The sequence below is a fragment of the Ceratotherium simum genome, chromosome 18 (assembly GCF_057802395.1).
Source record: "Ceratotherium simum simum isolate JZ-2026a chromosome 18, ASM5780239v1, whole genome shotgun sequence".
In the NCBI taxonomy this organism is placed as follows: Eukaryota; Metazoa; Chordata; class Mammalia; order Perissodactyla; family Rhinocerotidae; genus Ceratotherium; species Ceratotherium simum.
Window position 1 is genome coordinate 43,879,958 of NC_141917.1, and position 13,562 is coordinate 43,893,519.

Genomic DNA, 13,562 nt, shown 5'->3' on the forward strand with positions numbered 1-13,562 from the left:
TTCCTTCATTTTGTTAATGTAGTGTATTATATTGATTGAGGATCCCTTTGCTCTCTTGCTGCTTTGATGATTCTCTTGTATTAGGCTTTTGACGGTTTGATTATAATCTATCTCGGTGTGAATGTTTTTGTGTTTATTTTTCTTGGAGTTTGGTTTGCTTCTTGGATATGTATATTTGTGTCTTTATCTGATTTGTTAAGTGTTCAGCCATTATTTTTTCAGATACTGTTTCTGCCCTTTTCCTCTTCTCTGGTCTCTTGGAACTTCCATTGTGTATGTTAGTATGCTTGATGATGTCCCATATGTCTTTTTGGCTCTGTTCAGTTTTATTGTTTTTTCCTGCCTGATCCTCAGACTGATAATTTTAATTGACCTATCTTCAGTTTCTCTGATTCTTCCTTCTGCTGGCTCAAATCTGCTACTGAAATTGTCTAGTGAAATTTTCATATCCGTTATTGTGCTTTTTGGCTCCAGAATTTGTTTGGTTCCATTCTATAATTATCTCTTTATTGATATTTTATATGTTGAGACATTGTTCTCTGGTTTCCTTCAGCTCTTTGTATTTAAGACAGTTGATATCTGTGCTTCATTAGGTACAGTTTCTGCTAAATTATTTTTTATTTCTTTTTTTTCCTGTCAATGGGCCTACTTTCTTGTTTCTTTGCATGCTTTGTGATTTTTTATTTTTTTTTGTAGCAAATTGAACATTTTGAATATTGTAATTTGGAGACTCTAGAAATATTTTTTTCACTATCCTTCAGGGTTGCTTGCTGTGGGTTGTAGTTGTGTGTTCATTTAGTGACACTTTTAACCTGTTTTTGCAAAGTCTGTATTCTTTGTCTTGAGTAGTCTCTCAAGTCTCTGTCCCTCAGTTTGTGGTCACCTAGTGTTTTGTTGTTGTTGTTTTGAGATAATATTTTAATGAAATGTAAAAAATTAATGCAGAAACCCATGATGAACAAAATATAAAAGTTTACCATCACGATCAGTATATTATCTTGTCTAAAGATTTCAGAACCTTCACACATGGGCCAAGCTAGAAACTGTTATTGCTCACCGCACAGCTGAGACAGGTTGCAGCCTTTAATAAGGCTTTACTAAAGCTTCAGTGGTTACAGAAAGTAATTTCAATGCAATACAATAGCACTTTTATTTCAGCTGTCCATGGATACTCCTGCTCTCGGAGCTCTTCAAACAAGAGCCATCTTTACTGTGTTCAGCTAATGTTTTATTATAGATGCATGTCTGGAGCCAAAAAAGGAATAAAAATAAAGAGAAGGAAAAAGTTAAGAACTCTCCCAGTCTTTGCCTATTGGGTCTGTGTTGAGGCATTTCTTCAGTGTTCAGCCATGTCGTTTATGACTGTCTTAGCCTTCACTTTCTGCTTTTGCTGAATCTAAAGATCAGCCAGGGGTGAAAGCTTAGAGTCTTCTCAGGTCTTTTTCTGAGTATGTGTCTTGCCCTGGGCATTTTTGTGGTTTTCTAAGTTCCCTGGGATAAGGGAGTTTTTTGCAATGCCATAATTTGCCAAAGAAATTCTCTCTCATGCTTTTTTCCCCAGGCTTTGAGTGTGCTGTTGTTTACTTGGTTGCAAACCTTTGTCCCTGGCAGGGGGCTGTTCATTTGCCTTACCATGTTTTGGAGGAATGGCCTCCGCATAGCAACTTTTCCTTCCACATTAGGCAAAACATAGGCAAGTGCCTCTTGTCATTCCTCTGGTAGCCCCAAGACAGATTTACACTGACAAACGTAATTCTGTGAGAATAAAGTCTACTCTGCTCACTTCTGAACCAGAGACTGGATTTGGGGTCTTCAAGACCTCCACTGTATGCAGCAGAGATGTGAGTCAAGGGCAAGTCAAAATGTCACAAAACTTTCCTACTGTTTTCAAGTTTTTGTTTCATTGACATAGTGTTTGCTTGGTTTCTGTAAACCTTCAACTTTTTCAGAGTTCTGACACAGTTGATTCTGACAGATTTTGCTTGATTTTTTGCTGTTTCTGTGGAGGGCTAGGCTCTTGGAGTTACGTATTTCAGCTTCTGTGTTGATATCCTTCACATGTCTTTTCTCATTTTTAATGCTGAAATTGTCTCTGATTTGGCCAGTGGGAACCCATTGAAGCTGGTTACTGTGTCCTTTTGATATTTCCCAATCATTATTTGGACACTTCCTTGCTTTTTGCTATAACAAAATATTCCAGGCTTATTTTGTCATCTTCTTTTCCCATCTTTGAAATCAGCTATTTCTCAAAAAAGCCCCAGTTTCTTTTAGTGGAAAAATACATATACACATAAACAGAAATATTTACCTTTGTGGTATACATGAATGTTAATATCTTAATACTATTAATATGTGACCTTGAATTAATCATTATTCATACTGACACACCACCACAGCATTCACTCTAGTTTTCACCCTTCCATTATTAGTTACTGCCTTCTTTGACAGTATGAAACTGTTTGTGTTATTCTAAATACATTTACTTATTTGACCATTTCCCCTGTATATAACCAATCTTCTATTGTAGCTGCTGCCCCCTCACCCATGTGGGACACCCTCCTCTCCCTTCTTAGTCTCTTGACTCCCTATTCTAGCTGCTTTTTTCCTCCCACATGGATGCTTTCCCCATCTTTTTTGGGCTCAAAGCCCCATCCCTGACTTTCTCTCTGCATGGATGCCCTTCCTCACCCTGGTTTGACGCTGACATCCTGTGCTGGGCCTCTCCTTTGTGTTGATACCTTCTCATCCCTACTCTGGATCTAACACCTAGTGTGGATTCCTTAGCTCCTTTGCTCTGCCGCATCTAATAGCTTTAGGCCTGAATTGGTAAGAGGAAGACTCCCCCTTTGTTTTTTTTTTTAATAATTTTATTGAGGTCATAATGGTTTATAACATTGTATAATTTAGGTGTACATTATTATTTATCAGTTTCTGTATAGTCTCCATTGTGTGCACCACCAATAGTTTTTTTCTTTTTGTGACGAAGACTAGCCCTGAGCTAACATCTGATGCCAATCCTCCTCTCTTTGCTGAGGAAGATTGGCCCTGGGCTAACATCTGTGCCCATCTTCCTCTATTTTATATGGGATGCTGCCAAAGCGTGGCTTGACAAGCGGTGCGTCGGTGTGCACCCGGGATCTGAACCTGCGAACCCCCGGGCCGCCAAAGCAGAGCGTGTGCATTTAACCGCCGTGCCACCAGGCGGGCCCCCCCCAATAGTTTTTTATCCGTCAACATGTATATGTGCCCCTTTACCTATATGTATATTTGCCCACCCTCCAACCCCCTTCCCGTCTGATAACCACTAATCTGTTCTCTTTATCCATGTGTTTCTCTTCCACATATGAGTGAAATCATACGGCGTTTGTCTTTCTCTGTCTGAGTTATTTTGCTTAACGTAATACCCGCAAAGTCCATCCATTTTGTTGCAAATGGGATGATTGTGTCTTTTTTATGGCTGAGTAGTATTCCGTTGTGTGTGTGTGTGTGTGTGTATGTGTATATATATATATATACACACCACATCTTCTTTATCCATTCATCAGTTGATGGGCACTTGGGTTGCTTCCACATCTTGACTATTGTGAATAATGCTGCAGTGAACATAGGAGTCCATAAGTCTCTTTGAATTGTTGATTTCAAATGCTTTGGATAGCTGGATCACATGGTATTTCTATTTTTAATTTTTTAGGAAATCTCCATACTGTTTTCCATAGTGGGTACACCAGTTTGCATTCCCACCAGCAGTATACGAGGATTCCCTTTTCTCAACATCCTCAACAACATTTGTTATTTTTTGTCTTGGTAATTATACCCATTCTAACAGGTCTAAGGTGATAACTCATTGTGGTTTTGATTTGCACTTCCCTAATAATTAGTGATGTTGAACATCTTTTCATGTGCCTGGTGGCTATCTGTATATCTTCTTTAAAAAAGGTCTGTTCATATTCTCTGCCTGTTTTTTGATTGGGATGTTTGTCTTTTTGTTGTTGAGTTGTATGAATTCTTTATATATTTTGGAAATTAACCCCTTTTCGGATATATGATTTGCAAATATTTTCTCCCAGTTGATGGGTTGTCTTTTCGTTTTGTCCATGGTTTCCTTTTCCTTGCAGAAACTCTTTAGTCTGATGTAGTCCCATTTGTTAAGTTTTTCTTTTGTTTCCCATGCCTGAGTGGACATGGTATTTGAAAAGATGCTGCTAAGACCGATGTCGGAGACCATACTGCCTATGTTTTCTTCTAGGAGTTTTATGGTTTCACGTCTTACATTCAAGTCTTTAATCCATTTTGAGTTAATTTTTGTGTATGGTGTAAGATAATGGTCTACTTTCTTTCTTTTGCATATGGCTGTCCAGTTTTCCCAGCACCATTTATTGAAGAGACTTTCCTTTCTCCATTGTATGTTCTTGGCTCCTCTGTCAAAGATTAGCTATCCATAGATGTGTGGTTTTATTTCCAGGCTTTCAATTCTGTTCCATTGATCTGTTTGTCTGTTTTTGTGCCAGTACCATGCTGTTTTAATTACTATAGCTTTGTAGTGTATTTTGATGTCAGTAATGGTGATACCTCCAGCTTTGTTCTTTTTTCTCAGGATTGCTTTAACTGTTCGGGTTCTTTTGTTGTTTCATGTAAATTTTAGGATTTTCTGTTCTATTTCTGTATAGAATGTCATTGGGATTCTGATTGGGATAGCATTTAATCTGTAGATTGCTCTAGGTAATATGGACATTTTAACTGTGTGTATTCTTGCAATCCACGTGCCTGGAATATCTTCCCATTTCTTTATGTCTTCTTCGATTTCTTTCAATAATGTCTTATAGTTTTCAGTGTACAGCTCTTTCACCTCTTCAGTTAAAAAAAATAAATTTTATTCTTTTCGTTGTAATTGTAAATGGGATTGTATTCTTGAGTTCTGTTTCTGCTAGTTTGTTATTAGTGTATAGAAATGTAACTGAGTTTTATAAGTTGATTTGTACCCTGCAACTTTGCTGTAGTTGTTGAGTATTTCTAATAGTTTTCTGGTGAATTCTTTAGGATTTTCTATATGTAGAATCATGTCATGTGCAAACAGAGTTTCACTTCTTCCTTTCCAATTTGGATCCCTTTTATTTCTTTTTCTTGCCTAATTGCTCTGGCTAAAACCTCCAGTACTGTGTTGAATAGGAGTGGCCAGAGTGGGCACCCTTGTCTTGTTCCTGTTCCCAGAGGGATGGCTTTCAGTTTTTCACTGTTGAGTATGATGTTGGCTGTGGGTTGTCATATATGGCCTTTATTATGTTGAGGTACTTTCCTTTTATACCTGTTTTATTGAGAGTTTTTATCATAAATATATGTTGGATCTTGTCAAATGCTCTCTTGGAAGACTCACTTTTTAAATGAAATCTATTAATATATTAAACTAAGCTTATACCAAAGGAGTATTCCACAGATCTTCTGTAAAGAGAACTAAGGAGGAATGTGAATTGTTGGCTTCTAGTTGTTGCTTTCTTAATGAAGGAATGTTAGTTTGGCTAAGTGTTTGAAAATTTTAACCTTATTCAAGTGTTGTATGTAGGTAGTCTGTTAGTAAAGGATAGTTGTCTTTTTATAACTTGAACAGTTTTCAGTTTGTATCTTGCAAGCTAAGTAGTAGTAATCTCAATTTTAATGAAGAGAAGAAACTGAGAATCTGATGTTAATTTGCCAAGGTTGTCCAGTCTAGTAACAGGTTGAGCTGATTTGAGTCCAGGACTGTTGAACTCTGAAGCCTGTTCTCTTTTTTAAACATCTGTACTCTGCCTCTAGTTAAAATGTCTTAGGTATTGGTTGACTTTGGGTGTTTTTGATGGGCTTCATGACTTTAAAGCCTATTTATTTGAAATATAAACTATTATAAAGACAGTAAGTTCAATGTTCATTCTGATGAAATCAATTTGAGTAAGTTTTTCTTTGAAAATATTTGGCACAAATTTGGTGGGTTTAGAAGTAAAACATTACAAGAAATAGAGAAAATGTCATCTATGTGTACTTGTTGCCAAAGTGTATTATTTTTCACTCTGACGAATTATATTTTAGACTTATTAACTAGTGATCTGTTTTTTTTTTTTTTTTTTGTCAGACATGTACACTTAAAAAAATGTACAGAATTTATATTAGGGTTTTTTTGGAACCAATTTTCCTCTCGGGAATTTTTATTGTCAGTGGTTCAGACTTCAGGCATGGATTTATGAACAAGTTATAAATTGGGTGGGATATGAGAAATTAGGGTTTTCATACTAGCAGCATCTAAAAATCTTAACTCTGTGTCCACATGGAACCTTCACACTTGATGAGGGAATCTGGTAGAAGATTCCTAATAAGCTGGAATCCCTGGAGTGTTAGTAGGGTTGCTGATTTGCCTCCCCTCCCGCTCCTTGGTAGTATTCTCCTGTATGTGCCAGTTGGTATATGTGTAAAGGAAGTATATAAACTTTTTTTTTTTTGATGAGGAAGATTGGCCCTGAGTTGTCATCTGTTGCCAGTCTTCCTCGTTTTGCTTGAGGAAGACTGTCGCTGAGCTAACATCTGTGCCCATCTTCCTCTATTTTGTATGTGGGACACCACCACAGCATGGCTTGTTGAGTGGTGTGTAGGTCCCTGCCCAGGTTCCCTACCACTGGACACCGGGCCCCCGAAGCGGAGCTCGTGAACTTAACCACTCCGCCAGCGGGTCAGCCCCATAAACATTTTTAATTAGTGTATTTCTAATGTTGTTATTTGTATTAGTTTGCTAGGGCTGTCATAACAAAAGATCACAAACTGGGTGGCTTAAACAAATTTATTTTCTCATAGTTTTGGAGCCTAGAAGTCCAAGATCAGGATGCTGGCAGGATTGGTTTCGTCTGAGACCCCTCTCCTTGGCTTGCAGATGGCCACCATCTTGCTCTCTCTTCCACAAAGCACAATTAAAAGAAAGTGAATAGGGTGGAGCTTTTGAAACTTTAATTTGCCTTTACTCATGTAGAGGAGTAAAATTTCTTTTTCCTTCTACACTCCTAGGTCTCTGGCTAGGAGAGCACTTGATGGAAAAAACTAATGACTTTTTGGAAAGATAGATAAATGGGCCCCCAGGAGAACTGATGCGAGAAATGATAGTTTGTGGCAGTGTCTAGGTGTGGTGCCAGTTTTTGTTTTTGTTTTTGTCTCTCGGTTAGAGAAGATTAGAGTTGCTCCAGGGGAGGGGATTGAAAAGTTCTTTTAGGAGACTCTGCTTTTAGGTAAGTAAGGGATTTCAGGAACTCAGATGCCTTCAGCTCAAAATTATCCTTATGTCAAAGTGGTGTATTTTGGGGTGGCATATCCTTATCCCTTCATACACTTGTGTAAATGCCAAAATATTAACTAGTATTGCTGTTTATCTTTTTTCAGAACATGAAAACTTCTGTCATTAGGTATTCATACTTTAAGAACTAAAATTAAAATTCATACAGACATTATAGAAATGAATAGATAATATTAGTTTGTCTCCCAGGGATAGTTTTTAGTATATAACTTCTCACTTAGCCATTGTTTTGGATGAGACCCCATTTAAAATAATAAGCTTTAAGTTATTGGTTATTTTATTTAGGTCCTCTGTGGTTTCTTGTGAAATGTTATTTTGTATATAAAATAATAAGCTATAAAAGCAATTTTTCTTTCCCATTGAGTTATTGGAACTATAATTTTAAGAGTTTATAGGAAAAAGTTGTTGGGAAAGTAACATCTTATCACAAAACAGTTCACTATTTAGCTTCAGGTCAAAATAGATAATAAAAATACTTTATACTTGGAAAACTATTAGAAATAACCAACAACTACAGCAAAGTTGCAGGGTACAAAAATCAGTTGCATTTCTGTATGCTAATAATGAACTAACAGAGAGCTCAAAAAGATAATACCATTTACAATTGCATCAAAAAGAATAAAATACCTAGGAATAAGTCTTACCAAGGAGGTAAATGACCTATACAATGAGAACTACAAGACATTATTGAAAGAAATCGATGATGACATAAAGAAATGGAAAGATATCCCATGCACGTGGATTGGAAGAATAAACATAGTTAAAATGTCTATATTACCTAAAACAATCTACAGATTCAGCGCAATCCCAATCAGAATCCCAATGACATTCTTCACGGAAATAGAAAAAAGAATACTAAAATTTATATGGAGCAACAAAAGACCCCAAATAGCTAAAGCAATCCTAAGAAAAAAGAACAAAGCAGGAGGCGTCACAATCCCTGACTTCAAAACATACTACAAAGCAATAGTAATCAAAACAGCATGGTACTGGTACAAAAACAGACAACACAGATCAATGGAACAGAATTGAAAGCCCAGAAATAAAACCAAACAGATACGGACAGCTAATTTTTGACAAAGGAGCCAAGAACATAACAGTGGAAAAAGGAAAGTCTCTTTCAATAAATGGTGTTGGGGGCCGGCCCCGTGGCTTAGCGGTTAAGTGCGTGCGCTCTGCTGCTGGCGGCCTGGGTTCGGATCCCGGGTGCGCACCGATGCACCGCTTCTCCGGCCATGCTGAGGCCGCGTCCCACATACGGCAACTAGAGGATGTGAAACTATGACATACAACTATCTACTGGGGTTTTGGGGAAAAAGAAATAAATAAACAAACATTTAAAAAAAAAAATGTGTTGGGAAAACTGGATGGCCACATGCAAAAGAATGAAAGTAGACCATCTGCTATCGCCATACACAAAAATTAACTCAAAATGGATCAAAGACCTGAAGGTGAGACCTGAAACTATAAAACTCATAGAAGAAAATATAGGCAACACACTATTTGACATTGGTCATACAGGAATCTTTTTGGATGACATGCCTACCCAGACTAGGGAAACTAAAGAAAAAATAAACAAGTGGGACTTTATCAGATTAAAGAGCTTCTACAAGACAAATGAAACCAGAATCAAGATGAACACACAGCCCACCAGCTGGGAGAGAATATTTACAACACATACATCTGACAAGGGGTTGATCTCCATAATATATAAAGAACCCACACAACTGAACAACAAAAAAAAACCCGATCAAAAAATGGGCAGAGGAAATGGACAGACACTTCTCCAAAGAAGATATACAGATGGCCAATAGGCACATGAAAAGATGTTCAACATCATTAATCATCAGGGAAATGCAAATCAAAACAACACTAAGATATCACCTCACGCCTGTTAGAATGGCTATAATCACCAAGACAAAAAACAACAAATGTTGGAGAGGATGTGGAGAAACAGGAACCCTCATACACAGCTGGTGGGAATGCAAACTGGTGCAGCCTCTATGGAAAACGGTATGGAGAGCCTTCAAAGAATTAAAAATGGAGATGCCGTATGATCCAGCCATCCCACTACTGGGAATCTATCCAACAAACCTGAAATCAACAACCCAGAGAGGCTTATGCACCCCTATGTTCATTGCAGCATTATTCACCATAGCCAAGAAGTGGAAGCAACCTAAGTGTCCCTCGACTGACAATTGGATCAAGAAAATGTGGTGTATATATACAATGGAATACTACTCAGCCATAAAAAAAGACAAAATCGTCCCATTTGCAACAACATGGATGGGCCTGGAGGGTATTATGTTAAGTGAAGTAAGCCAGAAGGAGAAAGACAAACACTGTATGATCTCACTCATATGTGGAATATAAACCAACACATGGACAGAGAAAACTGTATTGTGGTTACCAGGGGCAATGGGGGTGGGGAGTGGGCACAAGGGGTGAAGGGAGTCATATATATGGTGATGGACAAACCAAAATGTCAACCCAAAATTTCACAATGTTAAAAACTATTAAAACATCAATAAAAAAATACTTTATACATCCTAGAACACTTCAGTATTTATTTTTATTTCAGAAGACTGTGGAATGTTATATAAGATGGTAGTAGAATTAGAGCTCAGATTGCCTGAATTTTTATGTAGTTCATTTTGATTAGGTGTACTCTTAAAATCTTGGCATTTGTTTCATAAGTGTTTAATTGGAATTCGCCTCCGATTTTTCAGATTTTCTACCCCTGGCCCATATGAGCATTTAGCATTTTAAGCATTTCCACTACCATAGGGAATTAACCAGTTGTATCTATTTCTTGTATCTGGCCACTCTTAACCTTTCTTTTAATAGACAAGTACGGTTTGGGATAGTAGAAGTAGAATAATTCTGTAATATCTTGAGACTCTTCTTTTTTTGTTTTTGGTAAGTATTTTAGGAAATTGTTATGGTTTTAAAAAATTCTGCATAGTGCTTACATTTGAAAGAAGAATTTGAAAAAGGGAGATTAACAATGGTATTGATCATTTTGTTTTTTAAAATTAACAATGGTATTGATCCTTTTTTTTAAAATTTCACTTTTGAGATTATTATGCAATTGTAAATATAAAACATTTGTTATTATTAAACTTAGACCTTTTTTTATTGATGTCATAGTTTATAACATGAGATTCCAGTTGTACATTATTATTTGTCGGTCACCATATAAATGCACCCCTTCACCCTTTGTGCCCACCCCCCAACTCCCTTCCCCCTGGTAACAACCAAACTGTTCTCTCTGTCCGTGTTAAACTTAGACATTTTGATGTTAAGAAAATTTGATTTTTTTCCTTGACTAATAGTCTAAGCTCTGTCCTGAAAAGAGTACAGTTGCCCAGTTGGCTTCTTGCCTTGTTTTAAAAAAGAACTATCAATTTATTATGTTTAGATTGGGCTGGCAACTTGAAGCTTTTATTGATGCAGTTGAGAGAGGTTCCCAAAAAGTTAAATTTAGAATGCAGAAGTTTCTAAAATATTTGAGATGCCCATTGTGATGATTGTAATAAAAAAAAACTTTCAATTATGAAAATTTGCAAACATACATGTCAATAGAGAGAAGAGTTTTTATATACCTCTTTGTACCAACATTTGTAAACATATGGACAAAATTTCTTTCAACTGTAGCCCTATTCAGCACTCCCTGGTTTATTTTAAAGCAAATTCCAGATGTATCAATTTCATTGTAAAGATTTCAGTATGTCTTTCTTTTATATACCATCATTGCACTAACCATTATCACATCTAAAATGATTAATAATTTCTTAATGTCATTTAATATTCAGTTCATGTTCAAATTTTTGATTGTTTCATATTTTTGTTTTTCAAAGGTTGATTGGTTTGCTTAAGATTATAAAGTTTACCCATTGTATTTGATTGATCTGCCTATTGAAAGCCATTTATTTGTTGAGGAAACAAGATCATTTGACCTGTAGAATATCCTGTGATCTGTATTTGGTGGATTACTTCCCTCAGATGTCCTTTAACTTGTTTCTTTGTGTTGAATTTCCTGCAAATTGGTAGTTAGATTTCAGATTCCATATGGGGTGGGGGCAAGAATACATCATAGATGGATGGTGCTGTGTTCATCCTATTGTGTCACATCAGGAGACACTTTAGTCTATTTGTGATAAGACCATTGTAGTTTTTAAAAATAAATTTTATTGAGATATAGTTTATTTACAATAAAATTAGCTAGTTTTAAGTGTACGCTTTGATGAGTTTTAACAAATGTGTACATTTTGTATAACCGTCACTGCAATCAAGATGATACCTTATTATCTTGAAATTTCCTCCTTTCCTTTGCAGTCATTCCCTTTCTCTCCAGACCCTCCACCCCCCCCTCCACTAGTCTAGTTTCTATCATTATATTTTTGCCTTTTCTAGAATTTCATTACAAATGGAATCTTATAGTAGTAAGATCGTTATAATTTAAAGGAGATATAGGTTAACAGGATAATTTTGGCCAGGAGCTACAGGTCTAATTCCTTCCATTTTTATACAACAGGGACTTGCCATGAGGTGTTGAAGCCTTGTTTCACTGAGTCGGAGAGACTGGACCTAAATGGCGCAGCATGACTTTGCTCCAGCCTGGCTTAATTTTCCTACTCCACCGTCATCAACAAAGGTACCCTTTCTTGCATCTCACTGTTTTCTTTTTGTCTGTCTGCCTCTTTTGTTCATATTTTGCACAAATGTAGTTAAAATGTGAAGGCTTAATACTTTTGCAAAGAAATACTTTTTCTATTACTAAGTTATTTCATATTTAATCTATTGATTTTTATTATTTAAAAAGTCAGTTTTCAATATACCGTCAGCATACCAAACCATTTACCTCAGAGTTGTCTTTTGTATTAATTGAAGTTCCACACATTTTAATTCAAACTAGTTAGATATGTGGAACATTACTTTTGCATCTTACCTTTTTCTATACTGTTATTCTGATAACTTGCTTTACTTATTTTCCTATAGATAATATGTTCAAAAGAAATCGGAGGTTTCTGAAGTCTTTCCATGTAACCAGAAGACTTCTTTTTCAAATAAATAAGATTGAATGGCACATTACTAAAATTTCAGTAGTGATGAGAACTTTGCAACATTGTTACATATCAGGACTCACTAATCTAAGAAATGTTTATTTTACTTAAAAACCAAAACAGAATAGTTGGTATAAGACTTGCTAGGCATAGAAATTGTCATCCACTTATAAGACATGCTAAGAGGGATCTTGGAATTGGTTAGAATCAATCTACTTGTCTTAATAGCTGTCTTCCACTTTGTTTTTTCCATAGTGCAAAGGAATCAAGAGAAGATCTTGATCCTCTGCTTGCCTACTATGTTAATCAAGCTCTACTATGCTAAGGCATTCATTTAGGACATTTTGGAGTATAGGCAGTACTTATAAAACAGTTTATTAAAAACAGCTCTTCTGGGAACAATTTTATAATTTGGAAAGTTGTTCTCCAATAAGGACTTGTCAGATCATAATAAATTTGGCCCATAATATATTGAAAAAGGTGCATTGGAGTGAGAAAATTCTGTTAGATAATTTTAATGTTTGAAGATGGATCTTAATGAACACATAAACTGACCTTAGTTTTTACAGATGGATTCTCTGGAAGGTTAATTGACTTGCCTGTTTTCACATAATTAGAGTGAGCCTAGACTAGAATCCAGGATGCATTTCCTATTCTGTACTCTTGACTCATTTTGGAATTCTGTACAATGATTCAACATTCCATTTCATAGACTACAAAATGGGATTCGACGTTGTTAGGGAATGACTTCTACTGATTAAGCTACTGAGATCACTTCTTACAGACTCTGCCCCTTTTCTTCTTATGTGTAGGTCTCTGGAATTTGCTTCCTTGTGTCCCCCCCCCCCCCCCCCCCCCCGCTGCTCTCCTGTATCCTTTTAGTGGGTTCATTTTTTTTCAGGCCTACTTCAGAGCCTGGATACATATGAGTTTCCTGCTTTCCCCTTTATTTTCTTTTTCTCTTTTGTTCATTTTCTTTGAAATAAGTGTAAGACTTACTTTCATTTTTAAGCAGATTGATAAAAATTACCAGTGCCTGGAAAGTTAGTTATAATACGTTAAAAAGCTTGAGAATAATTTTTGTCTTCATCTAGTTGTTAATCTGAGTTGATTAGTAAGATTGACTGTTGTTGTTACATGTGGTAAAATTCTTACTGCTTTCTAGAACCTGACTCTTGATCTGGATATAGGCC

At 36.3% G+C, this 13,562-nt stretch overlaps 1 protein-coding gene across 4 annotated transcripts in view; it reads left to right on the top strand.

Annotated features, from left to right (window-relative positions):
• Window positions 1-13,562, top strand: part of GPBP1 (GC-rich promoter binding protein 1) — a 77,521-nt gene that overhangs the window by 27,221 nt on the left and 36,738 nt on the right. For all 4 annotated transcript variants that reach the window (XM_087443292.1, XM_087443293.1, XM_004422834.3 and 1 more), the window contains exon 3: window positions 11,841-11,960. In XM_087443292.1, coding sequence (XP_087299418.1) covers window positions 11,898-11,960 — 63 coding nt within the window. In that variant the 5' untranslated portion in view covers window positions 11,841-11,897. The remainder of the gene's footprint in view (window positions 1-11,840; window positions 11,961-13,562) is intronic.